The sequence below is a fragment of the Rhopalosiphum padi genome, chromosome 2 (genome assembly GCF_020882245.1).
Source record: "Rhopalosiphum padi isolate XX-2018 chromosome 2, ASM2088224v1, whole genome shotgun sequence".
NCBI classification, from domain to species: Eukaryota; Metazoa; Arthropoda; class Insecta; order Hemiptera; family Aphididae; genus Rhopalosiphum; species Rhopalosiphum padi.
The window spans coordinates 3,213,139-3,237,327 of record NC_083598.1 but is presented as its reverse complement, the minus strand read 5'-3'; the positions used below and the strand labels follow the sequence as shown (position 1 = coordinate 3,237,327).

Below are 24,189 nucleotides of genomic sequence, written 5' to 3'. Positions count from 1 at the left end.
AAATAAAAACAAACTCGAGACTCGAGTGGCCGAATAAAATATTTATTAAAATGTGCGTTAAATTCAAACATTTGATTTTAAAAAAAATTTTCGACAGATAGTCAATGTCACCGCAACACTTTTAAGTTATTAACGTGAAAACGTGTGACCACAAAAAAAAAAAATGAAGTTTTTCATCGACGAGCTGGAAGTTTTATTCCCGTACGAGTACATATACCCCGAGCAGTACGCGTACATGGTGGAACTGAAAAAAGCGATAGACGCCAAGGGGCATTGCCTGCTCGAGATGCCCTCGGGAACCGGTAAGACCATCACTATACTATCGCTGATCGTCGCTTACATGATCAAGTATCCGGCGAAACTCGCCAAGCTTCTGTACAGCACCCGGACGCTGTCCGAGATCGAAAAGGCGGCTGAAGAATTGCGCGTGCTGTGCGACTACTACAAGTCGAACAAGTACGATGCCAGCGTGTTGGGAGTGGTGCTGTCGTCCCGCAAGAACTTGTGCGTTCATCCGTCGATCGCCGGCGAAATAAACGGGCGTGTGGTGGACGCTCGCTGTCACGCGCTGACCGCGCCGTTCGTACGGGCTCGCCATGCCGACGGCGAGACCGTCAGCGTGTGCGAATTCTACGAAAAACTCGATTCCCTGGGCAGAGACACGATTCTACCTCCAAACATCTACAACATTGAGGACCTGAAAGAATTGGGTGTAAAACAAGGCATTTGCCCTTACTTTGTGGCCAGACAGACCCTTATACATGCTAATGTTGTCATATACAGTTACCATTACCTCTTGGACCCGAAAATCGCCGGTATAGTTTCTAAGGACTTCAACAAGAACACTATAGTGGTGTTTGATGAGGCGCACAACATTGACAATGTCTGTATAGACTCGTTGAGTTCGCACATCACTAGCAAAAATCTAGACAAAGCTTTGGAAGGACTCAATAAATTGGACACTGAGATCACGGCCATGAAAGAGAGGGATTCGCAAAGATTGAAAGAAGAATATAGAAAAATGGTTGACGGCTTGAGGGAAATTTATAGAAACCGCGAAGCCAATGCAGCCCTAGCTAATCCAATTGTACCCGATCAGGTGTTAAAAATCACCGAATTGCCGGGCAGCATCAGAAGTGCTGAACACTATATTGGTTTTATGAAAAGGTTTATTATGTACCTGAAACTCAGAATGAACTCTACCACTGTAGTACAAGAAACTCCTATAATGTTCATTAAAGATGTGTACCAGAAAGTATGTATAAATAGAAAACCGCTGAGGTTTTGTACTGAACGGTTATCATCATTGCTAAGGACATTAGAAATATCTGAAATCATAGATTTCTCTCCGCTTATCACAGTTGCTCAATTTGCCACTTTAGTTTCTACTTACATGAAAGGATTTATGATAATTATAGAACCGTTTGATGAAAGGTCATCAACAGATAGCTGTGTCATGCATTTTAGCTGTTTAGATGCCTCGATTGCCATTAAACCAATTTTAGATTATTTCAATACTGTTCTTATAACTTCAGGAACTCTATCGCCATTAGATATGTACCCCAAGATTTTGAACATCAACCCAGTTATAATGACGTCTCTGACCATGACGTTGTCCAGACAGTGTTTTTTACCAATGGTGGTCGGTCGAGGTAATGATCAAGTAGCACTAACGTCCAAGTGGGAATCAAGAGAAGACTCTTCTGTTGCACGTAACTATGGACATTTGTTATTGGAAATGGTAAAAGTGGTACCCGATGGTGTCGTATGTTTTTTTCCATCATATCTATACATGAAATCTGTGGTAGCTGCTTGGTATGATCAAGGATTAATTGAAAAGATTCTAGACTACAAATTGATATTTATCGAAACACAAAATATTGTTGTCACTAACCATGCAATAAAATGTTATGCAGAAGCCATAGAACGAGGAAAAGGAGCGTTGTTGTTGTCTGTTGCTAGAGGTTTGTTATTTTTATATTCACACATTATGTTTTAATAATGAAATATTGTTCAAAAATACATTTTAACAAACACCATTTTCATTATTTATACTTGACTAAAAAGTAAACTATAAATAATTGTATAACTATTTAACCATTTTATTCAATTTGAAAATATTAAGTACATTTATTCATATTTTATTGAAATATTTATGTCAAATTATAAAATCTTTGTGTTTTATTTTTTAAATAATACAAATTATCTTTGTTTTCAGGTAAAGTGTCTGAAGGTATGGATTTTGATCATCATTATGGTCGAGCAGTAATTGTTTTGGGTATGCCATATGTCTATACTCAATGTCGTATATTAAAAGCTCGCATGGAATATTTATGCAGTCAATACCAAATATCAGAAGGTGATTTCTTAACATTTGATGCGATGAGACACACTGCCCAGTGTGTCGGACGAGCAATCCGTGGTAAAATGGACTACGGCATCATGGTGTTTGCAGACAAAAGGTTTGCCAGACATGATAAAAGAAGTAAATTGCCTAAATGGATACAGGCATATCTAACTGACAATGTTTGCAACTTAACGGTAGACGAAGCTGCACAAATGTCTAAACGTTGGCTAAGATATATAGCACAACCTGATCCAATTGAAAATCAAATGGGAATATCATTATTAGATGTAAATGGACTGAATAAAACTGATTTCTTAACAAAAGTGGTTCAAAAATGTTGAATTGGTATTCCAATTCCATGTCATAATGTATAGTTATGTAATTTATATTTTTTGTAATTTTGTCTAAACTTTATTAAAGTTTATTCTTTTAAGTGTTCAAATTATTTTTTATTTGTAACCAAAAATGTATTATATTATAGTTTGTTATAAGATTATTTACAAAATTCCTCAAAAACAGTAACCTTTCTACTATTAATAAAATAATAAATTATATTTAAATTGTATGTTAATTCTCTTGAGAATCGCAAAAAAAATATTTATTTTATTACATTAAAGTGAAAAAATTGAATTTAAACATGTGTATTCTTAACAGACTTAACCATTGTCCATTGATATATTAATATGTTAAATTATATATTTTCTATTTATAATTGATCTTCCAATGTTTTTTAAATTTTGAGTGTATCAATGAATGTTTCGATTTTACAATTAGATATATTTTTTATTTTTGTGTCTGGTAACACTTTCTACAAGAAAAAATTCACTGCTCATCAATTTTGATAGAGATTTTTTGTAACTAATTGGATCTAATTGGTACTTTTGAGATTTCAAAATAAAAAATTCTCAGTTCTTTTTTAAAATAATCAGGTAAAACTAAAAATGATATGAATATTTGTTAACATTTTAATATTATCATTGAAATAATTGTTGGGTGACCAAAAAGTTAAATTGAATTAAAATTTAACACATTCATTATCTATGTAACTATGTAAGTCATAACAGCGTCTATTCAATGACGAGGTATACTCGACTCTTGCAAATTAGTAGTTACATATGAAACAGAGCGGTTACCAATTGGCTGCTTAATACTTTCGGAAGTAGAGTAGACACTTATAAAGTTATAACCATTGATTAAATATACAAATATTGGCGAATGCTAAACAGTTTTGTTATTTGTTTAGCACGGCCATATCGGCCATATAGATATGGCCGTGTTGTTTAGTCTTTTATCATCTGTTCTATGGTTTATATCTATGAATTCATATTATCTACTATAGTAACTTCACAAAAAATGATAATAGTATCAAAAACCGACAGCGGACAAATCTTTAAATATATTTTTTCTGAGGGACAATAATTGTGAAACGTTTTTGCTAAAATGTTAAACTACTAACTAGTACTCGAAAATCTCGCACTACTGTCATCTGTTGAGGCCGGTGGGCCCTGTTTATTGTTAGTAAATGTTTTTAATCAGATCCACTGCGGAGACGTTTTCGTACGTAGCGGAATTGAGCCGTTCGTGATATTCGATTGACCATGCGTAAGTGTACTGTGAACTTAATTTTTCAATATAATTTTATGTATGACGTGTTTGACATTTGTAGTTCACTAATACAGTAGTGCAGAGCCGTCCATTTGACTGCGACACATGAAACTATCAAGAGAATGTTTTCTAAAATCACATTTTAACGCAGGTTTATACCGCAGGTTGGTCGGCTGCACGATGCGCGTACCAAACTATGTTTTCTGGAAAGCTGATGTGCGCTGCTACTGTCGACGTCGTGACACTGCGGAGCCATGGGTTCTGGCTGAAATGTTGGCGGACTGACCTAACCATTGTATCAAGGAAAAAGCTGACGATATGTTTTGCTCCCAGACGTTGTTTCAATGTTACTATCCCGTTGAGAGCGTCAAAAAATTATTACGATGTACTGGGCGTTCCGAGAGATGCCAATCCCAAGCAAATCAAAGACGCTTATTACAAATTGGCAATGAAACACCACCCCGATAAAAATCAAGGAGTACTTACTAAGCAGTTTAGAGACATCAAAGAGGCATACGATATATTGAGCAATGAATCTAGTCGGATGAAGTACAATAACAGCATGGGTACAGGTACTTAAAACACTGACATATTTGTACATGTATTTCATTACATATATTTTTTTCTTATTAATTATCTGACAAATTCCAATGTAACTTAGTTCTTGATCTTAAAAATTAATAATATTATTTTTGTATAACATATTAAACATGTCATATTTTTGAACAAATTAAAAGTATGTATGAAATATTCAGGAATAGGTAACAATAAATAAATAATTTAAATTTATATAGACTATAGAGTATACTCTAGTTTATTTCTTTCTTGTTTGTTTATACAGATTATAGATGATTAACATTTGTATCTACATTTATATTTAAATATCCAAAGTAGGAAAATATTAACTAAGAATTATGTTATTTTTTGCAGGTTCTTCAAATAATAATTATAGAAATCAGAATAGTAGTACATCTAGTGATTGGACATCCAATTCTTCTTATGGTCGTTATAACACAGATTATGAATATACATCTAATAATAAAAATTGGTCAAGAACTGAGTACAGTTATACAAGAAACAGACGTGCTGGAGGCTTTGATCCACTTAAACCATTTAATGTATTTATAAACGTAATTACAGTACCCAAGACTATTGTAAAAACTCAAATTGATTTAATGTTATTGAGTTTTATCAAAAACCGTACATTAAAATGGATTTTGTTTCATTTATTTCAATATCTATGGACATGGGGATTGAAGAATTTGAATTATAATGTGCTGATATCATCATCATCACCTAACAGTGCATTAGGAGAGTTCATCAGGAGTTTGCTCGAAAACCGAACAATAAGAATCGAACTGACGGAATTAGAAGCAATAAAGGGTAAAGCAGTTAGAGTGAATGTTAGTGAAAATGAAAAAGTGCTAGTGGTCAATATACCTAAGGGAGTACAAAGAGGTCAATCATTCTACTTGTTTTACCTGGTTGACAACGATAATAATGCCAAATTTAAAGGCTAAATTTTGTTACCATTTTTCTGTTTATTAATTTTTATATATTAAAAAGTATTAATTTACAAAATTGTGTATTATGCATACCCTTCTACAAGATACTAACATCAATGATATAAAAAGCTATTATCAAATATGAATGGCACAAGTGTGTATGTGTAAATAAACTAGTATAAAAATAACAGAGTAGTGCATACTGCTTAGATTTACAAGTATAAGTGTGGGTAGGAAAGAAAATACTTTAATTGATTAAATATTTTGAATCATCTATGACATTTTGACTGTTCATCATAATATTATAGAAGAAAATATTCTTTATTATTTTTTGTTTTTTAAACTACCTAACTTTTCTTAGAATCTCAATCTATACTTTACAATAGTGAATGGTAAACAGATATATATTTTATCATCCATGCTAACATACACTCCTGGATATGACCATAATACTTTGGTTTATTACACTATAATCAATGACTATACTATACTTGATGAAAATTATAATCCACAAAAAAGATCTTATAAATCAAAAAAATATTAATAGAATTGAATTAATTATTAATCTAGTTAGTTTTAAACCTTGAACTATGATTCATATATTTAACTACATAATTTCTTTAGCTTCAATCACTTAAATTTACCTGTAATTATTATAAATGTAAATAAAATTCATGAGTCTATATAATATAAATAATAAGACTAAAAGAAATAATTTTAAATTCCTAGTTATAGCCAGGAAATATACTGATTGCCTAATTTAGCTAATTTTAATCAAACATATAAGTTCATAATTATAGTTTTATATATTCATGAAATAAACTTATATTTACTATTTATTTTAATTACAAATTATCAATGAATTATTCAACCTATGCTATGTTGTGAACCAAATTAGTGAACTAAATGAAGTTAATAAAATTTACAATTTTGTATATGTGAAATAAAAGAATCAAAACAAGAACACATCAAATTATATTGAAAATATTATCCTATATTAATTGTTTTTCAATAATATAAAATAAGTACAGTCGTTCAAATTATAAGTTACAAAACCAGTGAACATATGTTGAACAAAGTTATTTGTGTAATGTAGAAATATACAATTTTTATCAATGTGTATAACAAAATGTTTATTATAATGGACACAAAAACATAATTCTTTATATTTAGTATTTAAACACTTGATAGTTTATATTCCTCTAATTTTTCTGGTTCTATTTCGATAGGATTCTTTGTAGCATCAACATAATGAAGAATTAATGAATCTCCATTAAATATTAATCCATCAGTGACCATATGACCTATTACAGAATCCATTTTATTCGATAAATGTTCACCATCTTCTAGTTTGAATACACGCAGTTTAGGAGTATTACTTTTATCATTTCGATTTTCAATTTTCAAACGAACCGCAAATAAATCTATTGTTCTACCAACTGTCCAGGTCTTACTGGTGAATAAGGGCACAGGTGAAATAACTTTATTATCTTTCATCGGTGGGTGGACAGTAAAATAAACTCTGTCAATCACTGGTATTTTATTATCACCCAATGCTTTCCCCTTAAGTTTCATTAAACGAATCTGTTGGGCCATACGTCTCTTTTCTGGTTGTAATTCCGCTTGCCTTAGACTTGCTTCAATCTAAAATAAATGTGATTAGTACTCATTTAAGTGATAAACTTATTTACCTACTTTTTTATCAGCTTCTTCTTTAGCTATTGTAAATTGGTCTTTGGATTTCTTAGCAGCGTCTCTTAAAATTTTTCTAGCTTCTTTCCCTGGAAGTTCATCAAGACAACCATGATGTCTATGCGCAAGACAGTAATGTTTATTACACTTAGGACATAGCATTTCACAGGGATTTTTCAATATACAACTATCATGTGTACATTCAAACCAAATTGTATCCTAAAATATTATAAATAAATTAAATTTATAATTTACAATTTTTAAGTACCTTTAACTATCATTAGGATTTATCAAGTAAAAAATAATTTTAATATTTAATATGATTCAAATTTTAAAGTTTAATTATGACTAATCATTCTAAAATTAATATTATGCAGTTGGATACTGAATTTCTTACCAACTTTGGTGCCAAATCATTAGTAGATTCGATGGGAACACATTGATGACTATCAAATCTTGAATGGTCTTTACAAAACACAGCATGGCAATTATCACATTTGACTGGCAAAAAATCTAATTGTTTGCAGTCCTTGTTGGCACATTGTTTACCAAAATCTGGAAACTCCATGATAAATGTGTCAAACTCGGGGTGGTGGAGGCAATGGATTGTCACTAAGTATGTTTGTAAGAGCCAAGTCTGTCCACTTTGTGTCCTGTTGGGTAAGCGTCAAATGAGCATCGGTGGCGTCTGCCTCAGGATCGGGAAGTTCTTTGATGGGAACCACTATTTCGTCAAATGATAAGTTTTCTTGACGCCAAGGATCGTCAATCAGTATTTGTAAACGACAGTTAGCTGGTGGGAAACTATCCATAACATTAAAAATTTACCTAAAATAAAAATGTTCCATTAAAAAAATAAATCATGTCCTATTATGAGGTAGAAATTACATTTTAATTTTGAGATCACTTACTTACATTCAATAATAGAATACAAAAGACTGTTTACTTTATTATTTAGAAATGATCTGGGCTTACAAGCTTCTTACTAAAAATCGTTAAAAAAAAACGACAAAAATATATTAAATCAAATATCTTTAAATTTTTTTTTATAAAGTAGAAACGATTACTCGTTTTACTGTTACAAATGATAACAATCGTTATGACCACGAAGTCTAGAATATTCTATTCGTAGTTACTACTTTCTATACCATGGTTAAATTAATACCGCGTTATTAACAAATTTGAATTTATTTTTGTTTTTTCCGTCAATCCAAGATTAATTAATGAATTATAAATTATTATTATAGGTAAGTTCTTTTTGAATTTATGTTCATACATCAAACCCATAGCCATTTGTCAATGTCATAACCTAGATTTATAATTTGTTTTTCGTTAGCCAATCAAAACATTAAGCTTGTAATATATTATATAATATATATCGATTGAATCCTTGAAATAAAATTTTTTAATTTTACAACAACACAAAAAAAGATTAATTTTGTATTCAATTGTGCTAAAGAAATTCACAGCTAACGTCAAGTCAGCAATAAGCATTAATAATTATGGACGTCGAAGATATACACGGACCAGGTTGTGAGAGTGGAAATGTAAAAGTGACAAAATAAGCATGTGCACAGTGCACAGACCCGACCAACTGTATGTAAAATTTTAAATTAATAATAGTAAAACGTTATGGTTTTGAACATCTCGACAAGACGGCATATTATTTGATATAACGTATACCTATAAGCCACAAAGCGTTTTTAACGTTTGCAGTTGCTTTTTACCTTATACAGTTATACCCCTCACCCATGTGTACAAAGTATTTTAATTCGAGAGTGTTAGATTAAATCTAATAGATTTCTATATGTTTTTAATCGGTACTTACCTATGTAAAATATATAAAATATTATAGCCCTTATAGACCTTGCAGCTGGGTATCTCATTTTATTAATATACTTTTGTATATTGTATTCATAGACCTCGATAAGGTTGATTGTATTGTAAATACAAACATTATTTGTATTGAAATAATAAAAAAACTTCGAAATACGAATTTTTTATTGCTGAGTTTAATTATAGTTGATAACAACATTTTAATCAGACATTCCTTCTTTAGAAATAATCACATTATAACTATAAACACCAAAAGTAATTGTATATATTTTACATTTACACCTATGAGTATCGAGTTCTTAAACATATAAATTATAATTAGTACCTGAAATAAAATGTTCTCTTAAATTTTAGATATCAATCATAGAAAAATAACTTAAAGTTAAAATATTGAGCAATATAAACAAAAATGCATGTACATTTTAATTATAGTATATACCTATTATACAAAATTGTTTTGGAGTAGATTTTTAAACAGGTTTTTCTTGTTTTCCAAAATTTCAAAAAATGTTTTAGAAATAGGCTACATTCTGTTCATTTAGCAACCGCATGTTTATCGTTTTCAATCATTCGTCTTTCCACCTCGGCATCCAGTGCCTTTTGCTTTCTCCGACCGAGAGGGGTTCTCGAATACCACTGGTTGAACGCTTCATCTTCTTCTTTGTAAATTGGATCGTGACGAGCGAGTGCGTTTAAGATTTCTACGTGCATCAAAGGTCGGATTGTCAGCTGTAACACTCTTTTGCAAGTCATTACCTACATAGATACAAATTAAAATTCATTATAAATATTAGAATATATTATATGTATTTTATAGAAATGAAACACAGTATAAATAGTGAAAATACTGTAAAGTTGTATAATATATAATAAACTCTAATGAGATAGGTGCCTAAGTACATAATATTTTAAAAATTTTAACGCTTCAAAAAAAAAAAAAAAACATAATAATACCTCTTGAAGTACTTTAATGATGGTTCCGACGCTGTAGCCATCAGATAATTTTGCCAATGAGCTAACATCGAATTTTCTGCTGAGTCCACTGTACTGGAATAAAAGATCGTTCCATATGTGATACAGACTGGCATAATCCGGACGAGGTATGACGATTATTTTCCCGTACGTGCCGGTCAAAGATTTTTGATCGCAGTCCCAGGGACAGCAAGAAGTGCCAAGCAACAATATCTGAAGCGCGAGTACGTCAACATTATAGTTATCATACAAGACGTGTATTAGTTAATAGTTAATATTTAATAAACAAATAAACATGCATAATACATAATACAGAGTGATAAATTATCACAAATAGCTCAATATTCAAACTTAACTGCCCAACAGCTCAACTTGTTCATCCATCATTAACTCGACTAGGTATTTGGTAAAATAGTAGCTATATTGCCCCTATAGTGCCCCCCTTATATTTTTTAGTACAAATTGGTAGTGTATCGTGTATTGTATAATATGAAAGTAATTCATGTAGATTGTTGATATTATAGTTGGTAGCTGTTAAATAAATATACTAAACCCTGTCTGTTGGAGCGATAGCCTTGACAAGCTTAGGCAAGTCTTTTTTTAGCCTTTTCGGATCTGTCTTATCAGTTTTCGGTACTTTTTTCATAAACGTCTTCTCCGCGTCTTCAATGAATATTACTGACGGTTGAAGCAACCTATATATAATAGTATAAGTATAATGTAAATTAGACATTTGACATTTTGATATAATATACAATATGCATTAATATTTATATAATATAAATAAATACTGTGTGATATATGAGCATGCACTTACACATTAAAAATTTTAAAAATATTTTTAATTAATTAAAACTTCAATAACCAATACATTAAATTATAATTTTTTAGTAATTTAACTATTTTATGTCTTTTAAACATCTAGCTTTAAAATACTTATTTTTTTCACTATTTTCATTGGGACCCCTATAAATAAGCTTTCCGCTACAATTCCATCTTTCACAACCCCGCGCCCCATGCATATTTTTACGATGCAAGCACAGCGCATTAAAATAACAGTTTCGGTAAATGGTATAATAAATAATAATAACCCAGTGTAAACACATTAATATAATATGACACGACCTAGCAACTTTGTTGACGAGATGGAGCAACATTGTGAGTCCTGATTTTCCGGGATATTTTCCTACGATGTTGGCCGAAGTCAAGTCGAACAGCGTGGCCCCCAACTCGGTGCATACTGCATTGATCAGCGTGTGTTTGCCGGATCCGTGCGCTCCGGCGATGAGCACAGAACGCACCGCGGGCCCGGCCTGATGTATCTGGTCGCTGAGCATCGGCAGCACGCAGCTGTCCCTGACTGCATGTCTGACATCGCCAAGCGTTGGGCTCGGGTCGTTGTCCCACCGCATGACATCACAACCAGCGTACGACGCGTCCCCCTTGAACGAGTTCAACCGGGTGGCTGGATACTTATGTATGATACCGTTCATAACCAGCTCTTCGAACAACGATTCCAACTGCAACAGTATATTAGAGTCAATAAGGAGGGTTAATTTTGCATGGTGCCCTCTCATCCCTCCACTGACTAAAAATATAAATATATTTATACATAAACTAAATGTATCGATATAATGATTCTCAATATAATTGTTATTTTATAAACTGTTAAATAGTGGAAAATAATGGATTTTGAAACAATAAGAACTTTTTTCATATAAGTGGTATCAAAAAAATAAAAACTATATTTCACAGATAATATTCTCCTTTTTATGTGTTGAAAATTTTGTTGCCTTAGTTAACTTTAGTTATGACTAGTCTTTTTGATTCTTTCCAGCGCTAAACAGATTTTACTGTTTTACATTTGTAAGACGGAGACAACACATGCGGGGGTTCCCCTTAAAATACCATGGTCTAAGTTTTAAAGTAGTAAATAGTACTTTTTTAGTTTTATCCATGATATTACGACAATGGTAATTTTAAAATTTCAAGTTAATCTTATGGGCGATGGACAAGACGTTCAATTTATTGTCAGTAACATTTATTAAACATGTAATAGTACTTTAGAAGCAATCGAAGCCCAACTCGAAAGTCGGGCAATTAAAAAAATTAAAATTCACACTCCTTTGAGTGCACCCCTCCACGGAAATCTTTAGTAAAAGGCGAAAGATTTTTTCGTTTTGAAAGGGCGCCGGAGTACTTTATCATAAGTTGTGTAGATGTATTTAAACTATTGTATGACTCAATTGGTATGTAGAATAAAATATGGATTACCACACTTAAGTTCTTTTTTGTAATTAATTCATACCTTTTTTTTCATTTCAGCATATAACAACTTGCCTTTAATATACAATGTAATAAAAAAATATGAATTTTAGTTGTATAAAGTGAACATAATTTAATTTATAGGGATATAAATTCATATTTCTAAACAAATATATTATAAGCGCCATCTACTGGGGATAAAATATAATATTAATCTTCATCCTATATTTTTATACCGAATAGTATCAGAGAAGGTATTTTAATTAATAATAATATGTATGTTATATTATTACAATATTACTTAATACTTAATATTTATATATTGTGTATGTGTATTTAAACTATACAGTCTATATAATCTATACTACACTGAACTCAAATTATTAATGTAATAATGAATATTTAAGTGTTGTAATAATACATAGCCACATAGGTGAGGATCCAGTAAATATCATTGATTGATCAATGATATATTAATTATTATTACTACAGTAGTCATTGTTTAGTCCATTCACTAGATAATCAAGACCCCCTAATTTATTATGAACAATAATTGTATGACCAAATAAATTAATCAATTAGGTTATTATTTAAACTAAACAAAACTTATGCTGAATGCTCTGTTTGAAAATAGTAGCGATTACTATATTAATAATTAGTATCCAACCTATTTTAGTATAAATCTGTTACAAGCGTTACAGAACTATAAATTTCAAATAAAACTATATTGTATTAGGCTTATGACCTATGGGTTAATCATATTATAATTAAGCTTGTTTAATTTCTCATTATTTGTCCAAAAATATTAGCTCATCAGCTTAAGTATTGGCCTTTGTTGAAAATTCAAAATAATAATTTAACTGTTAAAAAAATATTTATAATTTTATAAGGTACCTCCTATTATAATATGGTTTATTCCTAAATTCATAAGGTTCACTACTAGTTTGGCAAAATAGATACATATTATAATCTTATAAAATTATAATTGAAATTAAAATAAAGTTTTTTAAGTTATTATTTATGACTTATGTAATTAATATACAAATACTTGTGTCATATTATTTGTTATATACTTATATAGTAGAAGAATTAGGTAAAAATAATATTGGATAATGGAAATGCATAAATTAATTTTAAGGTAATAAAGAGAAATCTATTGGTATTGTTACTATTTTATAAAATCTGTAAGGCGTAAACATTAAATAAATAAATAAATTATACTAAAGATATAAATTGAACAGAAAAGTAATAACATTTATCTTAGTATACTTGAGCTATCTCAAACTATATATCCTTATTTATATATTCATTATGATGTAAGTGTATTTACTACTTACTTAATTCAATAGTGTGCTCTGTGCATTTATTTAATAATTAATAGCAACTGAATTTAATTTTACTTTTAAAATATTTACAAATCATAAACATTTATTAACAAAATTAGACTTAAATAATTCTACACATTACAAATGTTTTAGATTTCAATTGGAACAAATGTTTATGTTTCTTAAAATTATCGTTTTTCGGTTTTACACCATTTTATAAACATTATATTGAAAGCCCATCAATTTTTTTTACCATATTGCAATATAATAAAAGCTATTTTAAAACCAAAACCAAATTACCTAGCAGTAAATCAATGTACAGATATAAAGCTTAAACATAGACACTTAGTATATTTAATCTTTAAGCATATTTTTAGCTTTAAGATCACTATTGCCTCTATTCTATCTCTATGAACTTCCATATTTAATTATATTATTATTGCTTACTGCTTAGGCATTGATGATTTGTTTGCTGTTTAAATTATAAAATAAAACCAATTATTCTTAATATTTACAGTTCTATCAGGAGTTAAATCCTTGTCCCGTTTTTTCTTTGCTTTTTTGCTACTTCTTTTTACTTTTTTCTGTTTTTTTGATCTTTTGATACGAATAGCATTATCTTTATCAAGTGCATTTTGCAAAATTTCAAGTTCAGCTCTCAAATGTACATCAACTATCTAATAATGAAAAAAAAACATTTTTTCAATCCACTTTTTTGTATCAATATAACCACCAAGTTACCTTCCGTAATTCACGTTCTACTTCCGCTACTTTTTGAGCCTTAACAATACTTTTAATATGCATTTGACTTGTGTTTTTTGATTCATCCATTCCTTTCCATACTTCTTCATATTCTGAACTTGCCAACATGAGTTCTTGAAGAAAATTTGAAGGTCCCATTTTAAAACCAGTGTCTTCTTCATCAGCCTTTTTTTTAACTTCTTCCTTTGACTCTTTTCCAGCAATTGATTTGCTCTTATGACCTAATAAAAGTCATTAATTTTATAACATTATTTATGCACAATGAATTCTACAATTTGTTACTAAAATAAAATCAACAAAACTAACTTTTGGTTCCTTTAGATGATGATTGACTAGTTGATTTACTATGAGAACTGGCAGTTTTGTATCTAGTATAAATTACTGCAGACCCACCACTTTCTTCTGATGGTAAATCTGGAAATTTACCAGTTTGTGATTTGACTCCCATGTACCATGCTCTTACTTCATCTCTGATATCTTCTTTCATTTTTTCCTTTACATGGTCTTTAATCTTTTAAGTTTCAATGTTTTATTGTCAAATTATTAAATCATAAATAAAGACATAAATTAATAAAATTAATACTTTTTCTTTTTCCTGTATTAGTGCTAGCTCATATTCCTGCTGTCGTTTTGTTTGAACAATCCTTCTAGCACTCTTAACCTCTTCGGCTTTTTGTTGCTCTTCAGTGTCAATTGAGTTTGGGGGTAACATGCCAATCAACAACATTTCTTCAACAACTCTGCTTCTTATTTTTCTCCGTGTTATAAAACCTCGCCATACTCTCTGTATTTTCATTGCAGCTTTTCTTGCATTATCACTAAGTTCCACGTCTCCAGCATCAGGTTTATTCATTGCTCTAACCTCCTTCATGAATTGAGCTCTCATTCGTCCTTGACGTGCCCTCTCATGCTTTTGTATCAATAATATCGCTTGTCGGATGGGCATATCAACTTCAATTTTCTCTTCTTCATAAAAACCCGTTTTCTTCAATACTTCATCAATAAAATTATTTTGCCATTCAATTGTCTTAAGCCTTTCATTTCGATAATGTGATGGTATTGCCAGTTCTACATCTTGTGGTAATAACCCCAGTTGTGCAATAGCTGAGTCTAAATAAGTAAATTCATTGTAGTTTAAATTGACCATGTCGTTTTTTAGTTCTAAATAACGCCCCAAAGATAATTCTAGAATGTTTCTAATAAGTATTCGTTTCTGAGGTTGAATAACTTGATCATAACACTCATCCAATTTATTAATAGCTAATATATAACTGACCATGACAGTGGACAACTCTTTGAACACAACAACTTTATCTTTATTAGTTTTAGATGTAAGTAGGTTTGAGTCATTTTTTGTTGCCTCGTCCAGTGTTAATTGAGCTTGTGCCCACAATTCATTATATGTTCGGTAAGACATGATCAAACATTTAATAATGTTAAGTTAAACAAAAACAAAGTAAATTTTATTTTTATTATCAACCCTTCAACCCTTTATAGTTGTTCATGTTTAATCAATAATAATGTGTAACTATGTCTGTGTTCAGTCAACCATGATACAACAAAATAAGAATACTTATATAAGGGGATACATGTTTTATAAAATTATTCAGGTATTTATTATTCACAACATTTTTTTAAATCAAAGAAAAACAATTTAATGTCATACTTTTTATTGTATATTAAATTGAAAATATTTCATACATATTGAAACATAACCAATATCCTTATTTTGGATGTGTTTACATAATAACACATAGGACATAACTAAACTATAATTTAATTACTATCATCTTTATCGAGTCCAAGATCACTAATAAATGCTTTAGGATTAGGGTCCCGTCCTTTGAAACGTCTGAATATTTCTCCAGATGGACAGCTGCCACCAAATGCAAAAAAGGTATCTCGAAAACTAAAATTATTAAATATCAAAAATGTAAAATATGAAGTATTGATGATGATGATGAGATTAGAATATTACTTGTTTCCTAAATTTTTAGTAGTTTCATCAGGAACTTTAAATGATTGAAATACATCAGCTGCTATTATTCTAGACCATAATCCTGAGTAGTAACTTGCCGCTCCTTGTTCATTAGACATAACCTCAGCAAACCTACATGGAAAACTGTTCCATTTACTTAATGGAAATCCATAATAATTACTCCACATTTCTTTCACCAGGTCATTCCAATTGGTTTTGCTAAAAGATAAGAATATTATTTGTATATAAAAAAGAACACAATAAAATATAATTATAAACTAAATACCCAATATATCAAATTCAATAGAATAATATAAATATTAATGATAGTATAAAAAATATTGACACAATAATTATTTGTTAAACAAAATTTAAATTATAGAAAGAAAGTGTAATTTTTTATTCTTTTACTCTGACCAAAATTATTTAAGAAATTAATGTTAAAAAAATCAGTTAATAAATAAATTGTAAACTTTAATAGTTCTTTTTTGCCAAACAAAAGAGTTTTACAAAAGTCTTGTTTAAAAGTTATTTATTTATAAAACATACAAAATATATTACTTTAAGACTTTCAGTGGCAAGGCATGATTTTTTAGGTTGAAAATATGTTAATAAAAAAAAGAAACCGGCATAATTACAATCATAATTAGACAATATCATACCAGAAATAAACAAACAATAAATTAAAAACCAACCACACCTACAAGTTTACACATGTCAGTTGACATTGATAACTGAGTTCATAATGATCATTTAAAAATAAGTGAACGTCAAAACATGTCTTATAGCAGAACGTTAACCACTGCCCATTTTCTAATTTCCCCTGCACATCAAGCTTGACAGAATAAGACAAATTTCACATTGTTTCATATTTATTTTTATATTATACTAGGATATTTACTTGATTAACTTACCATATGGGACACCACTGACTCGCATAATTAGTCTATTCTAAAAATACTAAATAAACAAAAAGTTGTTGACAAATATATATTAGAATTTAAATTTGTAATTATTTTCTATACAAAACCAAATTATTTGTCTGTATTATAAGTGGTAGATATTGTCTCATTATCTCCTATGAAGTTTTGCCACTGAAGATTATCAATTATTAATTAATAATAAAATATAATATTTTTATTTTTAAATTTCAGTAATTTCTAAACAATGCAAATTATTGTGTTATAAAATTATAACATTATATTCTTACATAGTATGCATTTTAATGTCAATCATAGATTTGTATAGTTCATCACAAGTATTGAATCCAGCCATGTGTTGTTTGATTTCAGTCAATTGATCATTTGGTAATCTTTTACCTGTTTTGTAGTGGCTATTAATACTGTCAAATGTATCTTTATCGTACAACCTAGAGGAATAATTAACATTTTAAATGAATATAAATAGCAATATAGATATTTAATCAAATATTAATTACCAATGAATCATAAAATTACTGGTTATTCCGACAGCATCCCATTCGACATTATTTAAACCCGATACTTCAGCATAATGTACTTGACAGAGAACATTTTGCAGTAAATGACCAAACTAAAATTTAATTTTGCAAAAATATTATGAATATTATGAATATTATCAATTATTGAATTATATATCAAAAAATAGAACATTTACTTTTCCAAACAAGGTTTTCACTTGATCAAAACTCAATAAACTTGGGTTTTTATTCTGCACTGATGGAAGGTTCATTATTAGAGCTGATAAAGGTAATACTTTTTTTGGTATCGATGAAGCAGTCCTATGAGTTACTAACCAACCAGGTTCACCGACAGCTTTCATTTTTTGTGGCCTGAAAATAACTTTTCATTATACATTCACTGCCAATTTATAAATAATTAACTAATTAAAGTACATACCGAGAACAAAGGTCTAAATAAAATCCAGCTACAATAGAAGGGTCATTTTCATGTAATATTTCATAATATTTTACATCAGGATGCCAGAGGTCAGCTCTGTTTGGCATTTCTAGAATGCGTATTCCATAGAGTCGTCTACATAGTTCAAACAGACCATCTAAAACTCGGTCTAATGGGAAATACTCAGACCATTGAACTTCATCGTAACTAAAAACAAATTTATAAATTTTATATGGAAATGGATAAAACATGACGAAGAAAAATAAAGAAGAATGTAATTGGATACATAACTTACCCATAAAGTTCTTTTTTTTGTAATCTTGCCCAGTAACCAACATCCCACATTTGAATAGGATATTCATTACCCTTTTTATTTGAAAAAAGTTGTAATGATTCTATTTCTTTGTCTTGTAAGGGTCTTGCTGTAAATGATTATTTATTGAATAATAGTTTCAGGTACATAATAAAATAGGTAATAAATATAATATATCAAATCTAAACTGTTCAAAAATGTATTTGTTGTACAATTAAGCAAAATATTAAATAATGAAAATAGTAAAATATTGATTGTACAGTACCTTTATCCAATATTGTCAATAATGTATCTTCTATGACTGAAATTGAAGGTGCCATTTTTGTAATCAATGATAGTTCACCGTAATTTTTAAAACCCAATTTTTCAGCAGCTTCAAGTCTATAATTTATATAAATTATATAAATATTAAACAAAATTCAATGAAATAAATAAAAATAAAACTAATCAAATATTTGAACAAATACATATATAAGTATTGAATTTTTTATTGTTTTTGAAAATTTTTGGTAAGAACATAATTATTATTTAACTTACCTTAATTTTCGGATTTCTTCAACTTCTAAACCATTATTAAGTTCTCTTTTTTCGTCAGCAGGTGAACCAGCTTTTTCATAAGCTTGCCAGACATTCCAACGTATATCTCTGTCTGGACAATACTTAATAAATCTATCAGCAATACCCCATGTCAAGGCAACTTTCCACGGACGTTTCTTAGGATTATCTCTATAAAATAAATACAAATAATAAATATATTTTTCTTAATTACAAAATAATTTAAAATACAATTTTACTTATTTATTGCCATTAATGTCAAAAGGTCTTCTGGAAAATCTTTGACTAGTTGTGGATTATCAATTATTTGTTGAAATTGACTCCATGCCATCTAAATATATAATATTAATTTAGATAGATAATTTGAAAGTAATTACAGATTTTATTGCTACCAAATAATGTATGGTATATCTTAGGGGTGGGCAACTGGCAACCCGCAAACCTTTTTTACCTGGCCCGCGCTACATGTTCAAATTACATCATACAATTACAAAGTCAATCGTCTATACTCTATAGAGTCTATGCTACGTCTATGCAAAATTAAAATGCATATTTTGATTGACCTTTTTTTTTGCTCTCTATACTCTGGCCTGCTAAATTTTAAGTTTCTAAAAATTGACCCTCTAATAACTTTCAGTTGCCCATCTCTGGTATATATAAACACATAATTTTGTGAAGCAATCATTGACTAAACCATAATTCCAATGCTTAGTATGCAAAATTAGATTTTTTTAGACCACTATGATCAATAATCCAATTCAGGTAATCATTATAATATAAATATTATAGCCTACAGTTAATAGGTATATTTATATAGTTTAGCTAAAACAAAATCAATATTAAACAGTATAAATAGTTAAATCTTACTTCTAAACGAATTTTAAAGTATTTTTGCTTAGCACTACATTTTTGCTTATTTGCTTTAAATGAATAATCTAGTTTTTCACTAAGTTCAAGTCCATTGAGTTTTCCTTCTTTTATAAATTTATTCACAACTGCTACTTGTTCTTCTGTCAATTTAGACAAATCAGCTTTCTATAAACAACAAGGTTATACATTTTTTTATGCCTATTCACACAAAATAATTAAGTTTAAAAAAAGAATACTAACTTTACATGCTTCATAAATAGGTTTGCTGTTGTATTTTGTTGTATGAGACATGCACGCTTTATTGTGTATTGGATAATATATTCTAGCTGGCATTACTGACATATCAGCCAAATATAATGTTTTTAATACAGCCCACATTTGATCAAATTTAAGACTTAGATTTTCTATTGGTTCTAATACATCTTTAAATAAGTCATATTTTCCATCTTCAACTAAAAAGAAAAGGTTCAAAAGTTAAATGGTAAGTTTTTTAATAATCATTACACAAAATAATTTACCTGAGTTAAGGTAATCTTCAATATCACGTATACCACATTCAAAATCAATAAACTGATTACTAATTGTGTTTTCACATTTTTTTATATCTAAACTCGTAAAATTTGGATGGTCAGCATTTACTTGTAAAAGACTTTCTGTCAAATCTTTACTGATTTCTGGCAATCTAAGACAACAATATTTAATTATTTATTGAACTCATTCAAATACTAACACTATTTGGATAAGAAAAGTACAACAATAAATTACAATAGTTGTTTTATTAATATTCAATTAATCAAAAATAATAATAGTTATTTTTGCTCTTTTATATAAAGAATTTTAAAATCATTTTTAGCATTCATTTGTTGATTTACTTACAATACAATATATCCATTTCGACTAGGTACTCTGGTTAATGCACAATTCTTGTGTTTTGGTATTATGTTTTGACACAATCTTGTGCAACGTGAAACAAACAACATTTTGAAACAATAATTGATTGACTTAACTATATAAAAATTTAATTTGATACGTTCTTATATTTAATTATTCAATTATAATACAAAAAAAATTAGTAACACTTTAGTTTACATTTATTAATTTTCTATGTAATGAATTAATGTTTGGCGTTTGCTCTCGCTTTTAAAAAATAGAAATGAACTTTCTTATCATTTAGAAATTATCAATAATATTTTAAGGTTAATACAATCATTATTATCACCATAGACCTTTTGATAAATATTATCATGAATATTTGGTAAGAAAAGGTAGGATATGTAATTAATATATTATGTATAATTATTAATAATTAATAATTATCCCACTAAAGTATCAAGCTCATTATATATTAATATATTAATTCATATAATATTATATTATGCTATAACTTTTAAGTTTTCATTACTCATTGCTTGCTGTATGCACCAGAACCTGCAGGTTCACATCAGAATATTTAAATGCATTTATTATTATAATTATTTTTGTTTTAAAATTATATGACGTATAGAAATATTAATTATGTTTGACAAAAAGATGTTAAATGCTTTTCCTCAAATATCCCACACAAATTTAATCAATATTCTGAAAGATATGCCCGGACCCAAAGATTTGGTTGTAGAACATAGACTTTTCAAACCTCTTGAAATGTTCATTGATATGAAAAGCTTAAGGTATGATTTTCTTGAAATTATAAATAACGATGATTCATAAAATGTGTTTTTATTTTAGGCTTTACGGGGTAGAAAAGGTGTATAAATTGCAAGAGTCGGTCAACCCAATTACCAATCGGCAGTGTGTCTTTTTGGTTTCATCTAATTTACCAGCAACAAAAATTATTTGTGATCTCATTAATTCATGTCTAAGTATGACAAGCTTAGCTGAAGATATTATTAAAATTATTCTTGTTCCTAGGTCATTGATTACTATTGAAAAACAATTTGAAGAGGAAGGTGTCTATGGGTACATTCAAATATTTGAATTTCAATGGGATTTCATTCATTTAGGAGATTCATTACTTTCATTGGAGATGATAGATTTCTACAAAAACGTGTTTGTTGAAGAAAATCAATCATTGTTAATGCCTGTTGCTAAAGCTCTGTGGACAGCTTTTATGGTTTTAGGGTTTCCTAAGACTGTATGTGTAAATGGAAAGTCATCTACTGCTGTTTATAAATTATTGAATAGATTTTTCACAGAAAGAGGAAAGCCTAACATTAATAATGGATCGTGTTTTTGTATTTTAGATAGGGATTTTGATTATGCAAGTGTTCTGTTAACTCCTTGTACATATGCCAGTCTTTTAGATCAAGTAGTCGGTATACAAAATGGTATAGTAGAAATAAAAAAAAATGATGGAACAACATCTATAAAAAACTTGTGTAATCCTGATGAAACATATGAATATGTCAAATATAAGCAGTTTGGTGATGTATTGAATTACTGGAAATCAAAATCCAAAGAATTGCAAGATAAATTGGAAAAGAGCAAAAAATTGCAGCTTGACGAAATGAAACAGTATGTCACTCAAGAGTTACAAAGTGTCTTAATGTCAAAAAAAAACCTTACGTTCCATATAGATGCGTCTGAAGTTGTATCAAAAGTAATAGGTGATAAATTTATTGACTATATTACACTTGAAAAAAATATGTTAGAAAACAGAAGTCGCAAAGAAAACTTAAATTGTATAGAAGATTTGTTAGCCTTTGGAAAAGGTAGTGCCAACAATATACTTCAACTCATTTGTTTATTTTCACAATCCCAAGATGGATTTACATCAATAGAATTAAATAATATTAAAACAAAATTTTTACACCAATATGGATTCAAGTATTTTGAGACATTCCACGTTTTAGAAAAAATGAATTTAATAGTAAAACATGATAATAGCTCAGTTTTAAACAGTAATTTAAATAAAATTATATCAATTAATAAAACCAAGCAGATGATGCAAAACATGATGCAGAAATTAAGGCTTGTAGATGATAGTGAACATTGTATGAGTGCAGCATTTGGCGGATCATATGTTCCTGCTATTGGTAAAATAATTGAGATTATCTGTAAAGAAGAAATGCCTGAGGAAGAAATTGTTAAATTATTATCTAACTATTCATTCCAAGTTAATGACTTTAAGACAGGTATAAAAACAGTATATGTTATGGTAATCGGAGGTATAACATACGCTGAACAAGCAGCGCTCCATTTTTTAGAAAAATCAATGAATATAAAAATTATTATTTTCAGCACAAATATAATTAATGGAAATATTTTAATAAACTCTTGTTTATAGATATTATTATATCAATATAAACTACCCATAAATAGAAAATTATTTGTAACTTTTTACAACGATTGTTAAATTATAATGTTCAGTCCCTATTTTGTATTTTCCTTACAAGAATTAAAAAACTAAACAAAAAGTATTAAATAATGCATAAAAAATTAAAAATTAATTTATTACAGAGAATTTTATTTTTAACACTATTATCAAAACTTATAGAATATTAATATGTTGTGCAATAGTTGGTATATTTGTATCTTTATAGTTTATAGTGAATAATAAATCATTGTTGATGTTTAATTTTTATTTGATTAATTTCAAGATGTTTCAATATTAAAAATTTAAAATATATTATAACTACTTATTTATTGTAGAGATAATTGTATAATTTAGTATAGCATAATTTATTATTTTATTACTTATTACATATTAATTTTTATGTCATAATATAGATTACTGAACATAATTCAGTATAACATTTTGTGAAAATAGGCCAAATAGGGAGTGAAACATTCATGATGAATTACAAACAATTTATTTTCATTTAAAATGAATACATTAGTGAATTATAATTTCTCGATAAGAACTATAAAGATGTAGAGACAAAAATTAAAATTGTATCCCTGACCGCTGTTTTAAAAAGCTGTGCAGAGTTGTTATATTCATGTCTATCAAGTATCGAATGACTTAATATAATCTGTAATACAACTTTAAAAAATTTAGCTACAATATGTCAACATCAATTAAGCTTTCAGTAGGTATTACAATAGGTAACAAAAATGCATTATTTATAAAATTACAATAGTATATTTAAATATTTTAGGAAAACTTATAGGAATGTTATTAACGTTTTTTAAAAATATTGAAGTTGTATAAGAACTAAGAGCATTTTATTGTATAAACATATTTATTTACTTGGATAACTACATTGTTTTTGATCATTGCAAATTGCTTTTATTGAGTAGCTAGGTATTTGTGCAATATTAACGTGATAGATAACTACACAAATAGTA

General features: G+C 28.9%; 7 protein-coding genes and 1 non-coding gene across 12 annotated transcripts; 3 read left to right on the top strand and 5 right to left on the bottom strand.

Annotated features, from left to right (window-relative positions):
- Positions 1 to 5: 5 nt before the first annotated feature.
- LOC132920482 (general transcription and DNA repair factor IIH helicase subunit XPD) lies at positions 6 to 2,789 on the top strand. Its single transcript, XM_060982900.1, has 2 exons — positions 6 to 1,964; positions 2,219 to 2,789. Exons 1-2 carry the CDS (start codon positions 164 to 166, stop codon positions 2,686 to 2,688), a joined length of 2,271 nt encoding a protein of 756 aa, XP_060838883.1. The 5' UTR covers positions 6 to 163; the 3' UTR covers positions 2,689 to 2,789.
- Positions 2,790 to 3,708: 919 nt separating this feature from the next.
- Positions 3,709 to 5,533, top strand: LOC132922467 (dnaJ-like protein MG002 homolog). Of its 3 annotated transcripts, none has more exons than XM_060986008.1 (3): positions 3,709 to 3,949; positions 4,117 to 4,524; positions 4,883 to 5,533. In XM_060986008.1, the coding sequence occupies exons 1-3, from the start codon at positions 3,946 to 3,948 to the stop codon at positions 5,470 to 5,472; spliced, it is 1,002 nt and encodes a 333-aa protein (XP_060841991.1). In that variant the 5' UTR covers positions 3,709 to 3,945; the 3' UTR covers positions 5,473 to 5,533. The 3 variants fall into 3 exon arrangements, with proteins under 3 accessions (XP_060841991.1, XP_060841993.1, XP_060841992.1); XM_060986010.1 differs by having other exon boundaries at positions 4,104 to 4,524; XM_060986009.1 differs by having other exon boundaries at positions 4,014 to 4,524.
- An 897-nt stretch (positions 5,534 to 6,430) lies between these two features.
- Positions 6,431 to 7,717, bottom strand: LOC132920483 (AN1-type zinc finger protein 1-like). Its single transcript, XM_060982902.1, has 3 exons — positions 7,547 to 7,717; positions 7,153 to 7,368; positions 6,431 to 7,101 (listed from the first exon to the last, which is right to left on the bottom strand). The coding sequence occupies exons 1-3, from the start codon at positions 7,715 to 7,717 to the stop codon at positions 6,634 to 6,636; spliced, it is 855 nt and encodes a 284-aa protein (XP_060838885.1). The 3' UTR covers positions 6,431 to 6,633.
- Positions 7,718 to 7,727: 10 nt separating this feature from the next.
- On the bottom strand, positions 7,728 to 8,218 carry LOC132920484 (anaphase-promoting complex subunit 13). Of its 3 annotated transcripts, none has more exons than XM_060982903.1 (2): positions 8,065 to 8,218; positions 7,728 to 7,977 (listed from the first exon to the last, which is right to left on the bottom strand). In XM_060982903.1, the coding sequence occupies exon 2, from the start codon at positions 7,959 to 7,961 to the stop codon at positions 7,728 to 7,730; it is 234 nt and encodes a 77-aa protein (XP_060838886.1). In that variant the 5' UTR covers positions 7,962 to 7,977; positions 8,065 to 8,218. The 3 variants fall into 3 exon arrangements, with proteins under 3 accessions (XP_060838886.1, XP_060838888.1, XP_060838887.1); XM_060982905.1 differs by having other exon boundaries at positions 8,038 to 8,216; XM_060982904.1 differs by having other exon boundaries at positions 8,061 to 8,214.
- Positions 8,219 to 9,132: 914 nt separating this feature from the next.
- LOC132921174 (dynein regulatory complex protein 11) lies at positions 9,133 to 15,847 on the bottom strand. Its single transcript, XM_060984038.1, has 8 exons — positions 14,893 to 15,847; positions 14,616 to 14,820; positions 14,289 to 14,530; positions 14,063 to 14,224; positions 11,083 to 11,477; positions 10,511 to 10,652; positions 9,940 to 10,170; positions 9,133 to 9,741 (listed from the first exon to the last, which is right to left on the bottom strand). Exons 1-8 carry the CDS (start codon positions 15,724 to 15,726, stop codon positions 9,520 to 9,522), a joined length of 2,433 nt encoding a protein of 810 aa, XP_060840021.1. The 5' UTR covers positions 15,727 to 15,847; the 3' UTR covers positions 9,133 to 9,519.
- On the bottom strand, positions 12,035 to 12,157 carry LOC132923554 (U5 spliceosomal RNA). The gene has a single exon (XR_009661209.1). It is a non-coding gene; the product is annotated as a U5 spliceosomal RNA (small nuclear RNA).
- A 115-nt stretch (positions 15,848 to 15,962) lies between the features above and the next one.
- LOC132921175 (oligopeptidase A) lies at positions 15,963 to 21,059 on the bottom strand. The gene is made up of 14 exons (XM_060984040.1): positions 20,779 to 21,059; positions 20,421 to 20,584; positions 20,143 to 20,354; positions 19,900 to 20,067; positions 19,272 to 19,363; positions 19,015 to 19,203; positions 18,743 to 18,858; positions 18,460 to 18,586; positions 18,165 to 18,371; positions 17,923 to 18,097; positions 17,726 to 17,838; positions 17,498 to 17,656; positions 16,288 to 16,506; positions 15,963 to 16,218 (listed from the first exon to the last, which is right to left on the bottom strand). The coding sequence occupies exons 1-14, from the start codon at positions 20,880 to 20,882 to the stop codon at positions 16,086 to 16,088; spliced, it is 2,178 nt and encodes a 725-aa protein (XP_060840023.1). The 5' UTR covers positions 20,883 to 21,059; the 3' UTR covers positions 15,963 to 16,085.
- Positions 21,060 to 21,158: 99 nt separating this feature from the next.
- LOC132922562 (vacuolar protein sorting-associated protein 33B) lies at positions 21,159 to 23,224 on the top strand. Its single transcript, XM_060986137.1, has 2 exons — positions 21,159 to 21,569; positions 21,628 to 23,224. Exons 1-2 carry the CDS (start codon positions 21,418 to 21,420, stop codon positions 23,183 to 23,185), a joined length of 1,710 nt encoding a protein of 569 aa, XP_060842120.1. The 5' UTR covers positions 21,159 to 21,417; the 3' UTR covers positions 23,186 to 23,224.
- Positions 23,225 to 24,189: the final 965 nt, after the last annotated feature.